The 20,332-nt window shown below is 46.5% G+C and overlaps 1 protein-coding gene across 3 annotated transcripts in view; it reads right to left on the bottom strand.

Moving 5' to 3' along the window:
• LOC142578057 (uncharacterized) overlaps positions 1-11,195 on the bottom strand; it is a 77,211-nt gene extending 66,016 nt beyond the window's left edge. Inside the window, exons 1-3 of one of the 3 annotated variants that reach the window (XR_012827146.1) lie at positions 11,096-11,193; positions 9,663-9,721; positions 1,332-1,347 (exon numbers count right to left, since the gene is read on the bottom strand). Coding sequence is in view for 1 of the 3 variants with exons in the window: in XM_075687474.1 (XP_075543589.1) it covers positions 1,332-1,347; positions 9,663-9,701 (55 nt within the window). In the remaining 2 variants the exon portion in view is untranslated. Of the gene's footprint in view, positions 1-1,331; positions 1,348-9,662; positions 9,722-11,095 lie in introns of all 3 variants that reach the window. The other 2 variants (XR_012827147.1, XM_075687474.1) reach the window with 2 other exon arrangements.
• Between the last annotated feature and the right edge of the window lie 9,137 nt (positions 11,196-20,332).

Raw genomic sequence — 20,332 nt, 5'->3', positions numbered from 1 at the left:
AACAGGCAGTCACTTGTGCTCACACCACATCCACTAACACTCGCAGAGAGTAACTCATGTGCACATGTTCTTTCGCACTCACCGACATTGATTCCTGCTCACACTAATGTGCCCTAACATTCACCGGTACTGCCGTTCACACTTACGTCCATTCGAGCCGTTCTTTATATATTCGTCGTCACGTTAGCGCAGTGAAGTGGGAGTGAGTATCAGTGATTGTACTCATTAGTGAATGGGCCGAGCTATGGCTGAGTTTAGCTCCTTATTTTCCTTCCTTGAAAAAAAAAACACACGAATCTCTCGGTAAACCTCAGGTGCAACTTGGAAAAAGACTGAGCTGAGCAAAGTATAAATACGGCTGCACGAGCACGACTGTGTGGACACAGACCAGAATAAAAAATATCGTCAGCTTAGTGAACTACATTTCATTTTCGGCTGACGGTTTCTTGTCAGGCTTGGTTCATTACGATTATGACCACTAACAATAGCAGGAACGTTATTTTACTTTGAAGGAAACACAAGGACAAGACTATTTACCGGCTATACTTAAAAAAGATATACAACCTGGATAAAAATGATGTTTCACTTTGAAGTGGTTTGTTGCATTTTAAGGAAAACGGTAAAACATCTAGAAGATGTTTGATTTGAGCCATCAATAGTTTTGTAAGAATTCTTGAAAATGAACGATTTAAAAAACAGAACAAATAAATAGATGTGCAGCGAACAAGGTTGATGCATTGCACACCGCTGTGAACTATGCCATTACTATGTAGGTAGAGCTTTGTGAAACTATTGTAAACATTGTAACAAATTCATGCAAACTATATATGCCTATATAAACTTTTACCGCTTTAGATGCTCTTCCGGAGACATTTCACACAACAGCGATATTCGTTTTGGTGCATATTGATGGATTTGTAAACTTCACACTTTGACTTTTCTAAGCTTTCTGAGTTTCGTAAATTTTTGTAAAAGATTTTACTCTTTCCGCTAATACTTTGGGTATTTATTGCACTAGAATTTATCTTTCTTTCTTCAAAGCAGCAAACAGCATTTTTATTTGCTTTCCATGTAGTGTTCTGTAGAAACGGAGGAGGCGGCGTTTAATGGCGCCTAGTCCCGGCTTGCACCGAGAAATAATCACTGCAACTGTAGCCGACTCGTGGGCTCTTGGGGCTGCAGCGTTCCCGCAAAGGTAATATGCGGTAGTGAACTCTAATGCCAAGAAACTGTGCGATTAGCTGAAGTGCACTCCCAAACTGAAATGGCGTTGTCTTCAGTTGTATTTCTTCACTAGTGAACACGCATAAGCAACAATAATTGTAACTCACCTTCCTTTGCAGTAACCTAGAAAGATAAATAAAAGCATCCTTTGTTACTCTAGATCCCTGCGCAGACGCCTACGTCAGTTCTCTAGAACGGCGTAAGATACAAACATATATGCTCTAAAATGGTATCTCTGACTATGCATGAATGTTGCCTCTCACTGCTGACGCTGCATGAACGTGAACATTAATTTACTAGTGTTATGGCCTTCAATACAGCTAATCTTGTGAAATCGTTTTGAACGTTACCTTCTATGGAAAGTGTGACGTGTAAGTGTAAGTAAATGAAACACGGCTAACAGAATATCCCATAGCAGAGCTGCAGGCACACATAATAATAAACTAAAACCCGTGGTCTAAGTTCTCATAGATGTCTTTACTTGGCACGGACTAGCTCCTTCCCCTACTTGGAGGGCAAGAAAGTGGTTGAAATCATCTCGTAGCTTCCAATATGTACAACTTCTGTGTTTGGTGGTTGACCACGTGGCCGGTTCCAAGGCAGATGGATCAGGCTGTGGCTACTCCATCTCATCCAGAGTGCAGCGCAGTCACACAACATCGCCGACCTGAATCTGCGGAAAACTTCGGCCGAGCGGTAGTGTGCTGATCAGAGCAATAATAGCTATGCGTGTTTCCATCTTCACTAAAGTTCCATGGTGAGACGCTTCCTGTACTGAGTACATCGTTGTTGCGTAGTGTAAGTCGTTGTCTCCACTGTTGTTTCACTTGTTTTCCAAGCAGAAAGTGGACTGGCTGCAAAGTCTGCAGCTTCTTGGGGTCGTCCTCAAGGTACCTCTGGTGTCTGCTGTTAATTACATCCTCAAATTCGCGCTAACTCGTCATGCGTCTCTCGTGGTCGAGGCTACTGCTGCCTAACAGCCCCTTCAAAGCGTATTTGGTGGATTGAATGAGGCCCTCCCGCCGTCCACCTCACCAGGGAGCTCATTCTGCGATGAACTTCCACTGAATGCGAGCTTGGGGACATAGTCTTGTAGTGTAGGGATGAGTGTCTTGAAGCTCGGCGCATAGTGACGGAACGTCTGGCTGTTGTCCAAGTGCCCCATTGTCCCAACACCTCGCCGCTTCACCATCCAATGAAGGGCAAGAACTGTGACCGCCACACCCGAATCTGGCATTAGCTCGAATTAGATAGCAAGTGTAGGCTTTGTGTGAGTCGCCTGTACAGACATGAAGTGATCCGCAGTAGTCAGTTGTGACAAATGAAAACGCGTGCGCCTCTGTTATCCGCTCTGGCGATAAAGATGCCACTGGGGCAGACTCTGCAATCAGCCGTTGCCTCACGCAGGGCAAACATTTTAATAACACATTCGTTACTGTCTTCCATTCGAATCTTCAATATGCCTAAACTTTCCCAAAGATCAGTGAGCATAAGTCTGACGCCGCATGAAGAATGCGAAGTTGAGTTGCTTGCACGACGACTGCGGTGAACTTGTGGGTGGAAGGCAAAAGAATGGAATACTGAATATCAGTACAGGAGTTGAGAAGGTCCAGCCGCCCACCAACACGAAGTAGACCGACAGAAAGCTGAGCTAGTCGGTAAGGATTCATTATGCAAAAAAGGTGAGGCGTACAGACAGGACACAAGAGAAGAGAAGTGGACGACACGAACGCCGGGATTGTACAGATAAGTAGGGGAACATGGAAAAAGGCTCAGCGTACTAGAAATGAAGCTTAGAACGACAGAAAGCTGAGCTAGTTGGTAAGGATTCATTATGCAAAAAAGTGAGGTGTGCAAATAGGACGCAAGAGAAGTGGACAACACGAACGTGGCGTTCGTGTTGTCCACTTCTCTTGTGTCCTATTTGCACACCTCACTTTTTTGCATAACGAAGTAGACCGCTTGCGACCATGAATAGGGCCAAGCGAACGACCGGTGACGCTCATGGTGGTCACTGTCCTTTCGGAAGAGCTCGGACCTCTGTTGTGAAAGGCATGTTTTGCGTGACCCGTACCCAGTACCATTCGGTCTCTGCATCTCCGAAGTCGTAAGCGGTCCACTTCTGAAAGGGCCCTTTCGTGACGTGTTGTGGATAAACCGCTGTGCGCATGTGGTTACTCGTAATAACCGAATAAGTGAGCTGTAATCTTCCGCACACGCAATTCCAGAAATGTGGACGCTGACGAGTCATAGCTCGTGTGATGCTAGGCAGCGGCACACAGCGCTCGTTAATTCTCACCAATTGTCACCGACGAGAGCTCTGCGATACCCACTTGTTGACTCTGCAAGGCACTGGCGACGTGGGTGCAAGTGAACGAGCCCTGACTGCCGCTGCCTAGCATCACACGAGCCATTCATGAGTAATTGGTGTCCGCATTCCGCCCAAAATCGACCACTATGGAGCAGCACAGACTTGACTCATGTCTCACGCGTCGAGGTTGTGTTAACAGTTGGCGGAGTTAACCCAGGCGCAGCAAGCTCTGCAGGTTCAGTGGGTGTAACGGTTCTTGCAACGGCACTTGACAATTGCCAAAGTACTGTAGGTGTCGGTGTTGGCACTTAATGCACATGCGGCTGCGGGGAACTGCAAAATTGAGCGACATGATTCTGCGTTCCGCAGCCATAGAAGCAACCCGCATTGTGTAGCTTGGTTCGTTTCTCGTCGGCGGGAATTTTGGCTATGCATGATGTGCTTCTGTGAACGCTACGTTGCACTTGGGGCCAGAAAGAGTGCATGGCTGCGTGGATCCTGTGGCTGCTAAAATGATCGTGTGGCGTGTTTGCGACGATGACTGTACTTGCTTGCCTTTGCGAAATGCGAAAACACCCGTGTGCTCAGATTTAGGTGCACGTCAAAGAACCCCAGGTGGTCAAAATTTCCGGAGTCCTCCACTACGGCGTGCCTCATAATCAGAAAATGGTTTTGGCACGTAAAACCCCAAATATTATTATTATTGCTTGCCTTTGTCTCTCAGCTCGACCTGGGGCGGTATTCTGTAAGAGTCCACCTAGTGGACTGCCCATTGGCGCTGCTGATTGGCTAGGGCCACTCGTCTTCTCCTCTCTCGTACAGCTGCATCCAATCAGCAGCGACCGAAATGGACAGTCCACTAGGTGGACTCTTACAGAATAACCCCCCCTGGATTCGCCAGAACAATAAAATGTCTTTTGTTTGGCACGTTCTCCTTCAGGAGCCATGAGCTCATCTTCAGCACCCTCAGTACCCTGCCCTTCTTTAGAGCGACAGCTCTACTGCTCGAGGTACAAAGCCAGAAAAAGCCTGGTTCCGTAAATCTGACTTTCAAGCTCAGCCAACGTGAAACTGCGACTTAGCCAGCCACTACCGGTGGCTGCTGCGTGCGCAGCATAGGCGTCCATATGTCGAAGGTGATCTGCGATATGTGCAAAGTGCGCCGAGTGCTGGTAGTTTCGTATTGCCTCTGCTTTCGACGCTTTCTTCACGCTGAAACGAGACGCAGCATGGAGGCCAATTTGCTCGCTGCTGCTGCCGCGACGAGCAACGTCTGTGTGTTTTCTTGTGGTGCAATTGTATATGCTGTAGTTGCTGACGGTACCAAGCAGCGTCTGTGTCCCTTCCAAAAGCAAGTAAAACCCTGCTATCGCTTGGCAAACTTGGTATAACCACATTCAATTACGGCAATTTTGTTCGCCTCGTCTTTCGCAGACGGCACTAAGGCGCCGACTGAGAGCGCCGACCTTAGCGTCCCCGCGTTGCGGCGTCGATGGGCGCTACAAGGCCTCCTGCGCAGCCGGAACAGCGTACTCTACGCGATTCACTGCGGTTCTCTGGCTTGGATGGCAGCAGTGGAAGAGTGGAAGGGTGCGGTACTTTTAGAAACGTGCCCCCAATTGTTGCTTTACCGCGGAGGGCGCAGGGGTGATGCCATTCGTGCTCTAAGCTACAGGTGCTGCATGGCCAGTGTGTATGGATGGTCGACTTCAGAGTGGTCCGTTGAACGCGGCGGCCACGTAACATCGCCGTAGTTAATTAGGGCTCGTCAGCGAATGAGGGCATCTCGCCACTTCCGAGGCGCCTGATAGCAGCATCGAATCTGGCACCTGCTGACGTTTCGACCGAGGTGGCAAGCTTGCCACTCCACTTACTCGTTCGAGGTTAGCCTTTTAAAGTCGTCTAAATGTTGGTCGGACTTAAAAAGGTTTGGTGTTAATGCCGGGCGCTTTCAAAGCGCGTGACAGCAGTGTTTGTCCAGGCGCCTGTGGAAAATTGGGTGGATGTAGTGACAAAAGGTAGGACAGCATCTGGGCTGTTGGCCGCTGTGCAATAATTTTCCGATGCTGAGTACCACAAGTTGAAGAGGCATCTTTGTAGGCAAACGTCAAGGTAGTGTCTTTGGGGCGTGCAAGCCGAGTCACTGGACGTGCACTGTGCAGTCCTATCAACGCCCTTAGCCTTTCCGAAGAAAGTGAGCTTACTGAGCAGCTGGCAGCTCAGCAAGCAGATCAAGAACTGAGTCAGTTTCTGAAAACAGTAAACGCACTGGAATTGCAATGGCTACCAGTGTGCTGCTGAAAAGGCCGAGTGTGCTGCGGCGTGTCAATGGACAACCCTCGTCCTTTTGTTCCCTCTGGCCTTCGTCGTAGTGCCTTCCAGTCGCTGCACAAGCTACCAGAACCGGGTATTCGGGCAAGATAAAAGCTAGTGACGGCACGATACGCCTAGCCTGGTATAAATTGAGACGACTGACAGTGGACGTCAGAGTCCATCGCCTGTGAACGCTGAAAACTCCAGCACCACACCGTGACGTCATTGACAGGGTTCCCAGCGCTAGACACTCCATTTGAGCATGTGCATTTGTACATTGTCGGACCGCTACCGCTTTGTAATGATCAGTCGTATTTACTCACTTGCGTGGGCAGATTTAGACGCTGGGATGAATCTATGTCTATGACAGAGATCAACGCTGACACAATCACCCGTGATTTGCTGTGCCATTTAGTGGCTCGCTTCGGCACGTCGTCCACGCCGACTGGCCGCGGCAGGCAGCTTGAATCTACTCTTTTTAACATCATAATACGACTAATCGATGCCTTTCACATCAGAACTACTGCCTACTATCCTCAGAGCAACGGCAAGGTAGAACGTTTCCACCACCAGCTGAAAGCAGCTTTTATCGCGTCGAAAGGGCACAGCTGGACAGAAGCATTACCGCTCGCCTTTCCTGGCATCCGCGCAATGCTGAAAGCCGAAATTGCAGCAGCGCCGCCGAGCTGGTGTATGGAACAACACTGCGATTACCTGACGAATTTTTCGCACGCTGTGGAGATGAAATACCTGCTGCTACAGGCGACTACTCCAGCCGCTTGCGGTGCATCATGGACAAGCTTCGTGCCACACCACCTCGTCAGCCTGCGCCGTGACCTTTCTATATGCACTCCGAACTGTGGTCGCGCTCCCATATGTCTGTTTGGCATAACGCAGTGCAACGACCTCTGCAACCACCGTACGGCCAGGCCGTTCAATGTGCTCCACCGCACAAACAAGCAATTTACCAAGGAGACTCGTGGTCGACGCGAGGTGGCCTCTACTGACCAAGTGAAACTGGCACATATGGAGAACTCTGACCAGACATGCCCGCAGCTGCGGCGACTCCGGTCAGAGCAACGAACGAAGTAACCGTGACTTCCTCTTTAACAAGGGTGCGGCGCACCCGCAGTGGGAGGCAAAATACTGTGCCCGTTCGACTGGACCGGCAACGTTCGGCAGCTCACTGGGGTGCTGTAGCGAACGCCATCCGCACGCCGCAACATCTGGCGCGCGTTTGTATGGCTGGTTCATAGCGCCACTCTGTGGCCCCAGGTTATGCGTCTGACAGGCTAGACTTCTGGCGCACTGACCCCCCCCCCCCGAACTCTCTCTACAAAAAGTTAGTCTTCGTTTGGAACTCAATGTTCGTGGTCTAGTTGCTCTTCGCCCGCGCTAGCCACCAATACTGTTAATGCGTAGCATTCTCGCTATATGGCAGAATATATGGGCAGAAAATAACCCAGGGTTACTTTTTTTTCCGCCCCATTCATTTCGTTCATGCGCTTTGTGTCCCACAGGCCACGCTGCGCCATCTAGGCGTGAATAGGTTAACTTCTGTGAATACACAAACTTCTGTACCCTTACCGCCACCTGCTTGTGGGCGCAAAAACTTCCGACGCGATATGCTGCCAGGAAGCCACCATGTACCGGAAAACATACGCCCAAAGCCCTAACCATAGAGCTTTATAGAATAATTACTACAGGGAACTCTGGCGGCAGTGTCTATGGGAGCTGCAACAGGAGTGGTTCAGCCATCTTGGGAAAAATGGTTAGTACATGGATTTACCAAAACTTCCCCCTTCTGGCTTCAAATGGCTTCATGTGTAAACTTTCTAGACTTTGTTTTTTGAATAATTACATAAAGACCATTATGATTATCCGACGGCAGGATTCGAACACACAACGTCTAATAGAGAAGACCGCTATTCAAACCATTCCGCCATGGGCGCATGAATCGAGTAGCGGCGTAGAGCAGCAGTATAAATTTCTCGTGGGTAAACGAGCGCGTTGAGACGCTTGGCCCGTTTCTATTTGGGTGCAGTTAGAATACAGACAGCAGCTAGTTCGGGTGAGGTAAGCGCGGGAAACACAGCGAAGGGTGTCGACAGGCCATTATGCGGGGAAAAAAATAATTTCTTCAATCTACCCAACACAAGATAGGCGATAAAAATGAGTTCATTTATGGAAATCGTCATAGTTCGCGAGATATTCTTTGTAGCTGCTTATCTCTTAAAATACGGCAGTCTTTGTTTAAAGGGTAGAGCATATGCTTCATCAGTACTGATTACAATGGATGCTGCGCTCCATGCGACAATTGCCCAGTGGGGAGTTTCGGTCCCGATTCCCCCCCCCCCCCTTTTTTTTTTTATAGGTGGCAATGCGTCGTTTTGGCGGATCGGCGCACTGCAGTGATCTCAAAGTTCTTGCCATTAGCACAAGTAACGAGCATACATACGTAAGCAATTGAACTCTCGGGAGCGCGACTGACAAGGAACGCGGCACAGTTACTTGGCCTTGCCACGCTGCAGCCTGCCCGTCACTGCTGTTGATCATTGTCGCTTAGTAATTAAACTGCACACTCATCAATGATTCGCTAATGTTTGCCGACTGTTGGCGCAGCTCCAGGAAAAAAATCGACGCCAGAGATAGCATATAACATCTCGTTGTAGTTGGCAGCACCCTGAAGCTCATTTACTACAGCGTCGTCTTCCGTAATGCCGAGTATAACGTTGTCCAGCTGGCACAGCTAAGCTTCATGGCATTTCAAAAAGTTAACGTGCCTGTTGACTTCACGAGCCTCAGAATCGGGGATGTGCTACGCTTCTGTCGGAAGAGTAGTTTGCACAAAGACGCTAGCCCTCGCAGTAGTTGCATTCAGTTTTCGAAGACGCTCTGTCAAAGTGATGGTTTCTCGAAAGAGCGATTACCACGTTTGACGGCAACAAAAATATAATAAACGAACACCCATGGCCTAAGCTCTCGCACATGTCTTCACTCGGCAAGGGCTTCCCTTACTTCGTCCACTTGTGTCTCGCGCTTCGCTCACACCCGTACCCCGTTTCTTTTCTTTTTTTATCTACATGCAGAATGAGTTATAATCATGAAACAGCGTGTTTAGGGTGGCTCAGTGGCTTTAAGAAAGAAGCCGAAGTGCCCATTAACTATGACGAAATTGTGAATATCCGATCACTGACATAAATAGCAGCTTCTCTGAAAGCGATCGTCCTGAACGATGCTGTAAGGGTTGGCAAGCTGCACATGTGATTTTGTGGGGTCCGCACGGTGACCTTCAGCCATAGGCTTATTTCACGTAAATGGACTTCTCGAAGAAATGAATACACAGCCTGATTTATTATGCAACAGCCTTTTGAAGTTTACTAACGCAGTGGGGTACCCAGCACACTTCATGAATAGAGAGAAAAAATATTTGCGCCTTGAAAGTATCAAGCCCATGCATATAGCTGGGCTAACATCAGTTTCCATTTAACATTCTCGTTCTCTCTCTCTCTCTCTCTCTCTCTCTCTCTCTCTCTCTCTCTCTGGAAAGCAAAATCTTATTTTGGCAGTATGGCCTTTGTAATTTGCAAGACAGGCTTGGCTTCCTGGTGGAAATCTAGGTTAATCTTGAGCCACAGGATGGCAATGTGCTTTACTCTGTTGGTAAATTTAGACTCGCGAAGTCTTTCCTAATATTGCCCTAAGTTAGTGTCAGAGTAGATTTATTACAAAATGCATGCCTGCCTCATGCCACTTAATACTAAGGTTGTTATATGACTCGGACTACTCCACAATTTGCAAAACGTTTCCTTACGAGCAGTAGAAGTAATCCAACGGAGGCTTCTGTCTTCATCCTGTTTTCAGTGGCGCATGCTGAAATAAAAATATCTTTATTCACTGCTTAGCTCAATGTATATATTTACCACTTCTCTAATTGGAAATCACCCTAGAGACAATGTTTCTTCCGTCAACAAAGAAAAACAAATAAGCCTGTGCATGGAGGTTATTGCTGCTTGCCAGACTCAACCAACTTTATTATTGCATAAAACCGCAACTAGCTGTAGCATTTGCGCGGTATAAAACGCAAAATAAAAAACACTGTCAGTTAACTGTTAAATTCCGTGGTTCAATTTCCTTACCCATAAGACCAACAGGGAAGTTGCATTTAAAATGCCAAACTTCCGGCCCAGGTGCGTAAAAACCTACTGTTGTATGTAATCAATGAGTAAAACCAGCGGACTGCTTTGCTTCGAAAGGCTTCCCACACCAAGCATGGATTTTATTTTCCGATTTCTTACTCACTCTCGCTTTCTCTCTCTCTCTCTCTCTCTCTCTCTCTCTCTCTCTCTCTCTCTCTCTCTCTCTCTCTCTATCTCTGTGTGTGCGCGTGCATGTGTGTCACCACGAGCGGGAACTGAGGGGCTCAGTTTATTTGTAGACACATCCACATGAACAGAACGATACATACATACATACATACATACATACATACATACATACATACATACATACATACATACATACATACATACATACATACATACATACATACATACATACATACATACATACATACATACATACATACATACATACATACATACATACATACATACATACATACATACATACATACATACATACATACATACAACGATACGAGTTCCTAGCTAACGTTATTCAAGCTCTTAAACATATATATATGGAACATACGAGGACGCAGCTAATGGTATGCTGTCAGCAGTGACGTACTGCACCAGTCAGATTTATTTTCATACTTGAACTATCGATAATTAGATTATACCGTTTAAGTAATTTTTTAAGTACTCAATCGTGGCCGGAAATTTTGATAGAAAATTAATAATTGGGTTCTAAGACACCTCACTCGGACGCATTCAGCGTGCTTTGTCTTGTGCAATAACTTTTCAGCGTTTTAAGAAAAAAAAAACACGCGAAATATGAACATAGCCGCATGATTATGCGTCTGCGTGCCCCCGGACCAGCGGTCCCAGGCGTTACTCGGACGAATTAACTCCGCTGAATGCCCTCCTCATAATGTCGCTGCGCACTGCATTGCCTTTGCGCTTCACCTGGAAAAGGGAGCTCGCAGTTCGTGGTGACGAACGTCAATACCGATGTCTCACCACTTTCTCTTGGCACCAGAGAATTAAACTATATTTACGCGTCATGCCTTTGGCGAACGAGGTGCGTGACCTTTTTATATTTTCTACAACCATCATTTCATACCGTGTTAGGAGGAACGTGGAACCTAGTAGAATGGGCAAAAGGGCACACCGTTAGCATACGCACCGGAACCACGCCAGCCTTGACTACGCGCTATCCCGCTGCAACAGCTCTTATAAATGGCGCCCCGCTGCCTCTATGGAAGCTTTGCTTAAAAGAACACTGGTATAGTGTCACGCGAGAATATGCAAAAGTCGATTTGGAGTTCATTGTCCCGCAAATGCTACCTATCAGAGGAAAATGTTTTTTTTTTTAATTTTATTGGGACTTAGAGCACTGACACACCGGTGCTCCGACTGTGACTGGAAGCGCTCTACAGCGTTAGGGACGTTTTCCCTCTGTCTCAGGAGAACTAAAGCCTGCCCCGCGTATTTCGTAAAGTGCAGCAGAGGCAATGTGTGGGCCAATGCTATGGCGGGTGCTTTGAAGAAGATTACGGAATAGTGATTCTCCGCCTCTTGAGGGTCGTATACGAAGTGCGTAAAATTCCCATCTGCTTTCTGATCAGCACAAGTCTTTGCATGAAGTTTCAAGTTGCAAGAAGAGGAATTATGGACAATCTCTTAGGTCTCTGTGCATGTTATGGGCTTTGGAGAGAATTACTACCAGATGCACTCAGACATATTACGAAGCAATTCCATCAGGTTTTGCCATAGTCCTAGTGTTGCTACATGCGCGACCGAATATACGTTCGAATATAATACGGGGTGTGGGAGGATCAGGCGATTCTCGGGCAAACTAAACTTTTACACTCTAGTGAGGGGTTTTGCGTGGTTTTACTCATACAAACACTTCCAAGTGTTGCAAGCGTCTTTCATGAAGCCATATGCTGGTCGGTGTCTGGGGAGTTGATGATGACAACTCTATGTTCTTTCATACGAGGACTACACCGGCAAAAGAGTATCATATCTGGTTAACATTTGCCAATAAAGCGATGAATTGCAACGGACAGATATAACCTGAGTGAAGATGAGTCACTGTATAAGCGCGAAATATACGCATTGCCAGTGCTATTAACGTGCATCATTATTCTCATATGTACGTAGCCATCGTCATCCCTGATCATCTGTTTCTTCGAGCATAGGCTGGCGCGTTTCCAGTTTTTGAATAAAAAGCGCACAGATGGGTTCGCGTACGTCATAAAGAATATACAGAGTGTCGCAGCTAGCGTTAGCGAAGTTCTTAAAAACAAAATGTAGAGTATGCGACGACGCAACTAGCTATGTTCTGTCAGCAGTGGCGTACTGCACGAGGATGACATTTTCTTTCGTAATTCAAATATAGATAATTAGATTAGAATAATGAACAATCCTTTATTACTACATTAAGGGAGCGAATTTCGATACAAAAGTGATAAGTGTGTTTTAAATCACCAGATTTAGCTGTTTTCAGTGCGTAATGTGTGGCGTAATGATTTTTTTCGGCGTTACAGTGGAAACGCGCGAAATACCTAAGCAGCCGGATGATTACGCGTCCACGGCCCGAGATACCGGCGGTCCCAGACACTGCTCGGAAAAGTTAACTTGCCACTTGAAGTAACCTGCCACGTCAAAGTGGCGAGGCATGCGTATTGGTGTAAGTCACCGGGACCTGGGAGCGATCGTTACCGCGTGAGGCCCGAAGCCAATGCCGTGCGCAGAGGCATTGAGGAGGAGGAGGACAAAGTCATTGAGCACAGCAAGTTCTTCAGAGCACAAGGCCAGGAACCACTGGTGTCGCAGCGCGTGTACTCGTAGTCGTGCGGCTCTTCTCATAGTTGACGCGTTCACGCTCTCTTAAAAGAGAATAACTACTTTTGAGTCGAAATCGGCGCCCTCAATACAGTATTCAAGAAGTTCCTTAATTAATCTGTTATAGTCATCGATAGTTCGACTGTGAGAAAAATCCTCCTCGTGCGGAGCGCCACCGGCGAAAGAATACCATCGGTTGCGTCCTCGTGTATTCTATGTCTTAGCTTGAAGAACATGGTTAACGCTAGCTGAGGCACCCTGTATAGCAGAACGTTAGTCGGAGCTGTCCGTCTTGTATGCGTCATGCGTGTTGATTGTTTACCTTTAGTTCAATTTACAATCGATCAATTCGCGTGGAACATGCAAGATGGTAACCTCACAAAGAACATCACGCTTTCCAAGCGTGGCATACGGCGCATTGATCTGTTAATTGAACTTCTACATGCACGGTACAATAATCAATAATGACCACACAACTATAGCCAAACAAGGCGTAAAACAGCCATAATGAACAGTTAAATACAATTTAAGGAGAAATGAGTCATGATGAATCACTCCTCCTTCACGACAAATAGAGCAAAATGGCGAATGGCACCGCAGGGCTGCACGAAACAGGCGCACTTTAAGTCATTCTTCACAGCGAGACCTAGTAGTTGTCATAAAAGTCATAAAACCATATTCTTGTGCTAATATAAGAAAAATAAAACATGACTTAATTTATGACTTGGTAGTATGGAAGCGTGGCAAAAAAGTACTTCAGGTGCTCATGAGGCTGTGATTTCGAGAGATTGCCGATTTGCGTATCATCAACCTCGAAAATGTGAAAAGGGGTGCCACTAATAATGATATTTGGGGTTTTACGTGCCAAAACCACTTTCTGATTATGAGACACGCCGTAGTGGAGGACTCCGGAAATTTTGGCAACCTGGGGTTCTTTAACGTGCACCTAAATCTAAGCACACGGGTGTTTTCGCCCCCATCAAAATGCGGCCGCCGTGGCCGGGATTCGACCCCGCGACCTCGTGCTCAGCAGCCCAACACCATAGCCACTGAGCAACCACGGCGGGTAAAGGGGTGCCACGCACGATGCGCAGGTTTCTCGCTCGCACAAGTTTTACCCGAGTTTGCTCGATCGTATAGTCTGAACGGAGCTCGCAAGGAACGCGCAAAAACAGCAAGCAAAAAAAAAATAATAAATGCCGAGAGAAAGCCGTGTGTGACAACATGAGCGCACTGCCTCCGCGTTTCAAGCACAGAAGGCTGCGCAACGGAACGCGCCCGCACCGCGCGTTGTTATCAACGCATTATCGCGCTTTAGCAATACCGTGACTGTCCGGCTGTCAGTCTGCACACTTGCCGTGAGCCGCTTGCCACGCCTTTCTCGGGCGCTTCAAGGACGTGCCTCTTCTTTCGGGAACTAGCTTTCTACATGAATGCGACGGTGCACATGCGAACAGGGCACAGATGCGCATTCTTGCCCCTACACTCTTCCTCAGTCGAATGCGTTACAATACAACAAATAAAATAAGCACGTCTTTTAAAGCATCTGTTTTGCGTTTTAGATGCTATAAATTTCTGGAGACAGTAGAATTTCGAGAAAATTATTACATTTTGCAATTGTTGATGCGAGTGGCGACAGTAGTAGCCCCGTTTACATGAATGCGACAGTTATGGCGCAACGCATTTCCAAGCGCAATTTGGGAAAGGCGATGCGACGCCGTTTACATGTAACGCATTAACTGGATGGATGGATGGATGGATGGATGGATGGATGGATGGATGGATGGATGGATGGATGGATGGATGGACGCACGGCCGGACAGACGGACGGACGGACGGACGTATGTATGTATGTATGTATGTATGTATGTATGTATGTATGTATGTATGTATGTATGTATGTATGTATGTATGTATGTATGTATGTATGTATGTATGTTATGAGCGTCCCCTTTAGAACGGGGCGGCGGATTGCGCCACCAAGCTCTTGCTATTATACTGCCTAATGTCCTACTAAGTTAAACAATGAAAAAAAACACTATGAAATACCAGGCCCAAATTTTCTGATCCCCTTTTGCGAACTGTGCTTTTGTACGTCTCCGTCTTCTGTCGTTTCCCTACTTTTCTTCCACCAATCCTCCAATCACCTCTTACTAATACCTATTACGGACATGTTTGCTTTACCACTGCTCCCGCCGAACCCAAGGGCTTCAAGGAGGCCAGTGGTGCCTAAATCGACCGCTGGGTAGACGTCTTCACATTCTAATAAAACATGCTCCGTCATTTCCCTAGCGTTACCGCAGCAAGCACATGCTTCTTCATCCTTCTTATATCTCGCTTTATAGGTGCGTGTTCTAAGGCATCCCGATCTCACTTCGAAAAGTAATGAGCTTCCCTTTGAGTTATCATAAATGGTTTCTTTCCTGATTTCGTTTTTTCCTCTTAAGTAGTTACTCATGGCAGGTTTCTTTTCCATTGCCGCCACCCATGAGATAATTTCAGCCTCTCTGACTTTCCACTTGACCTTCTTTGTTGCTGTGTTGCCCACCATACAGGCCGCATACTTGCCGGTAAGCTTCCTAGTCCTTTTCCTTTACTGTGTATCAATGTTTTTCCTGTACAGATAACTGAACACCTCCCCCCCCCCCAGCCTATTTACTTTCTTCCATATTCCTCAGCCGTTCTTCATACTCAATTTTACTGCGAGCTTCCCTCACTTCAAAACTAGTCCAACCCATATCACCCTGCACAGCTTCATTTGTAGTCTTCCCGTGAGCGCCCAATGCGAGGCGACCCACTGACCTTTGGCTCCCGTCGAGTCCTGATTGTACCCCTGACTTAGAGCAAACAACTGCATTTCCAAAAGTAAGTCCTGGAACCATTACACCTTTCCACATACCTCGGAGGACCTCGTACCTATTGTATCCCCATAGCGCTCTGTGCTTCATTATGACTGCATTTCTCGTCCCCTTTTCTGTTATGGTTTTTTCCTGTGTTTTCATATATCTATTGCCTTCGTTTATCCATATACCTAGGTATTTATATTCTGTTACCCGAGGTATTTCTTGGCCCTGCATCTGCACTATATGTTCACTGTTCTCATTGAATACCATAACACCTGACTTTCTAACACTAAATTTCAAACCTAAATTGTTGCCTTCCAGTCCACAGATATTAGCCAGACGTTGCAAATCACTTTGCTTATTAGCTAGCAACACAATGTCGTTCGCACAATATATACCTGGGAGTTGCTGTTCTACTACTGTACCCGCCTGTTTGTATGAAAGATTAAACCCGATATTACTTCCTTCTAGCACCCTCTCCATCCTCACCATGTACATCATAACAGCAGCGGGGATAAAGGGCACCCTTGCCTCAGTCCCTTGTTGATGTGAACTTTCTCCTCGCTCCTCATCCCTTCCAATTCCACGCAAACGGGATTTTCTAGGTAAATCTCTCTCAAAAGCTGTAGGCAATCGTAACCTAAGCCTTCCCCTTCCAGAATATCCCACAAAATGTTGCCGTCTACGTTGTCGTAGGCTTCTGTAATGTCTAAAAAGGCCACATACAACGGTATGCTTTCTGCTTTCGATATTTCAATACACTGAGCAAGAGCAAACAAGTTATCATCCAAACGCCTACCTATTCTGAAGCCATTCTGACGCTCTCCCAAAATGTCATTACTCGGTTACGCTCTCTCTCTACCCATGCTTGAAGCTTTAATTTGATTGCCTGCATTGCGAACCTGTATATTACCGATGTGATGGTCAACGGTCTATTCGCAACTCCAGCAATTCATGCGACACCTAGCGGCAGTAGGGAGAAACGCCATACAGAGGTCCAGTCGCCGTGTGTGCCGTAGAGGCTGGTGTCGCGGACGGAAGAATGGGGCTGCTAGTAAAGAAAAAGCGAACGGCTAAGCAGTTATGCTGTGTTCCTCAGTGCGTGTCAGCGAGATGGAAGGACAGCGATATTTCCGTTCACGCATTTCCCTCCGAGTCGAAAGGCTGAAGCCGCCGAACCAGGTGGATCGCTAACCTCCGCATCGGCAAGGCTGTGACGCTGACAATGACTGTTTGCTCACGGCATTTTGCACGGGATAATTTTTCCTTACCAGGTGAGACACTATTGTGAACTAGCGAACTCGAACCTAATGCATGACCATTGTGCATGGCCATTATACATGTCGCTGTGTCACCTTATGTAAACACGTTTCACATTGCGAGGACTGGCGATTGGGCTGTGCATTATTTGCTGCATATGTTAGCCGCAACGCGAAATTCGAGCACAGTTTCCTCTGTCTCCTCTGCACTCGTTGACCACATTGGCTGTAATTAGAGCTCATGTTCGACGCTTCACAGCGGTTTCTGCGTGGAACGTCACCTCTGCACTCGTTGGCTACACCCGGCTGTAACTCGGGAGGCTTTTGATGCCCAGCACGTCTCGCGCAACTTATACGGGCGTCGGAGATTCAAATGTTTACGAATGATGTACTAGCAAGTTCGGGAAGTGTTGAGTGTAAACGTGCCACGTATGTGGCATGCTAAAGCGCAGTAAATATCATGCTTGGCGCGGATGAGCTTGCAGCACAGGGGCACTGCAGCGCGACTGATTACGAATTTGCCATTTGCACTTGAGAATCTCCGACGCGCTCAAAAGTGCCCATTTGACACTGGTATTTCGCACCGACGGCGAGCCTATCACGTTCATTGCAGAAGTTTGCTACTTCCGCGACAGCCACATGTCAATTTCACACGCGTTTTCTAGTCGCGAGGAAAATTTACGGCGTCCGCCGTCTACTGACGTGTCCCATATATATGTGCAGTATTAGTATCTAAACCAGCATTATCTGTATTATTAAATCATCCCCAAGTCAGTGGCAAAAATACTCCGGTCATGTGGTGGTGTTTGCACCTGTGTACTTTTTGTTATGAGCAGCTTTCAACTACATTTTGCAGATGCTACATTCGGTGTACAACGTTGCATAGCCCTGCACACTCAACCCTTGCTGCATTTCCTTGCAAATGCTTTTTATAAAGATTGTGGCCTTGTTTCTGCGGTAAAAAGAAAAAAATTCTGGGTGCAGCCCATAATGAGGCACAATAAAGCATAAACAATTCATTCATTTTTTCAGATGTGGCATGTCAAAGACGGCGGCTGAAAAAAATGCAATACCAACTGAAAACCTGCCAAGGCCGTCATGTTATGATGAGAACAAGGATGCTCATATGAAAGAGCTTTCACCGGCAAGACTTCGCCGGCATGCGTATCGGTCAGCCAGAGTAAGTTAACTTGACTGCATGGTGCAGCACTTATATGCTTATGGTACATACACCATGGCTACAAGCATGCAATAAATGTCAACACCTTTTAATGCATTACAGAATGAATCAAGCAAAGAAACTGCTGCCTCCCCATTAGAAGCAAAGGTGTTACCCCATGCACCTGTCAGCACGACCACCGTGGTAAATTGGCTGCCTGCAACTTGTGCACACATTGCTTCACTTATAATTCCTTGGGATTAAACTGTGACATTGCAGGACGATCTCCAATTCCCTGACAGCAACAGCATGGACCAAATAAGTGACAAAGGAAATATGGTAATTTCTTTTTGTATGTGTATGTGTTGTGGAAGCTGTCTATACCTAGACGGCGGCATTCTTTCTGGATTTACATTGTAAAAGCATTGTAGCACGTGGTGTGTGATGGGTGCACATTAACTGCAACTTGTGCACACATTGCTTAACCACTGGTTCCTTGGACTGAACTCTATCTGACATTGCAGGACGATTTCCCATGCCCTAACAGCATGGACCAAAGCGTTGCAAACACCATATGTGACAAGGACATAGCAAATATGGCAATTTATTTTTTCTATATATTTGAGATGTAGTAGCTGTCTTTACCTAGCCGGCAGCATGTTTTCTGGATTAACTTCGTGAAAGGATTGTGGTGTGTGATGGGTGAAAATTAACTGATGCGAAAACCCTGGCTTTCCTACTTCCAACATTGAATTTAACACATTGACGTGCATTATTGGAATGACAAAAAAGAAGCTGCATCTCGCGTCAGATATGTCAGACATTAACTCTTGCTTTTGTTTTGTGACAGGAATGTGCTTGCCAACCTGGCCCCCGTACATTAATGGCAGAGTACTCAAGAGAAGAAAAAGACGTGGCAAATTTCCCACTAGAAATGGCTTCAGGGACAAGGCTTACAGAAAGCAAGGCTGTCCAAGTGACATCGGGTTCTTTTCCACAAAAGTTTGTGAACACGATAAATAGTAGCAACGTAAATACGTTCACAGGCCTGCCATCATTCGATGTTCTGGATGCTCTTGTGACGTGCTACACAAAAATTCATCAACTTTCAGGACGGCGCCAGTTATGTGTATGAACAATTGCATTGACTGGTGAAATTGAAGCATAATATTTCCACTGCATTCTTGAGTCACCTTTTTAACTCTTCTCTAACTACATGTAGCAACATAATTGCAGAGACTGCTCAGTTGATGTCTGAAATTTTAAAGTAACTGTGGCTGTGCCACCAAAAGATGTTGAACATTTGCCTGTCTGTTTTAAACACTTCAGTAATGTGCTTGTCATTGTAGATTGCACCGTAATTCATATTAGCCAGCCCAACTGTTTACGATGTGCATTACAGACCTACCCTTTCTATAAGAAAGGTTTCACGATTAAATATATGGTGACTGTTACACCAAGTGGTCTTAGTGCCCACATAAGCCAAGGATATGGAGGCCGCACCTCAGACAAGGCCCTGTTTGAGCAAAGCTGCCTCATCAAGCAACTAGACCCGATATCAGATGCCGTAATGGCGGACCCTGGCTTTCTTATTGGTGACATTTGTCATCAAAAGGCAAGCGTTACTACCAGCAGACATTTTGTCTCTGCGTCGACTAGGGTGCGCAAGTGTTCTTTCCCTGCCTTCTCCAATACCAGAGTCCTTCCATGTTTGGAAGGACTCTGGTATTGGAAAACATGGAAGGACTCTGCCAATACCTAAGCGAAGAGACCATGTCACATGAACGTGTCATACCCCGTATTTTTTTTTAATTCTTCACCATTCCAGTGGCACGTTTGCATATTCGGCATTAGGTGATTCGCCTGAAGTCATGTGCCATGGCTGGTGACATGGCAAGTAGCCTGTATTGCATAGAGGCATTTGTGCGTGTGACCTTGGCTCCGTCAAAGCGTGGCGGCCTTGAGAGTAAGGGCATGCGGTCTTCTGTTTGGAAATCCAGCATTTTTTATGCCACTCAGCCATTTCATACTTTTCAGACACGATCGTTGCCATGTGATCTACATGCTGCACTTGTTTGCATTGGCCAAACCTCCAGACTTCAACTTCAACACACTTTTTGTAAATTAGCAATGCACATTCTTTTGCAACTTGTATTCTTCACTGAAGTGCTGATTTACGCTACGCATTCTGATGCAAGTTTTCATCTTATGGTATTCCGAGATATTTGCAATTCACTTATGATCTGTGT

Source organism: Dermacentor variabilis, chromosome 4, assembly GCF_050947875.1.
Source record: "Dermacentor variabilis isolate Ectoservices chromosome 4, ASM5094787v1, whole genome shotgun sequence".
NCBI classification, from domain to species: domain Eukaryota; kingdom Metazoa; phylum Arthropoda; class Arachnida; order Ixodida; family Ixodidae; genus Dermacentor; species Dermacentor variabilis.
This window is presented reverse-complemented; position numbering and strand designations above follow the sequence as displayed.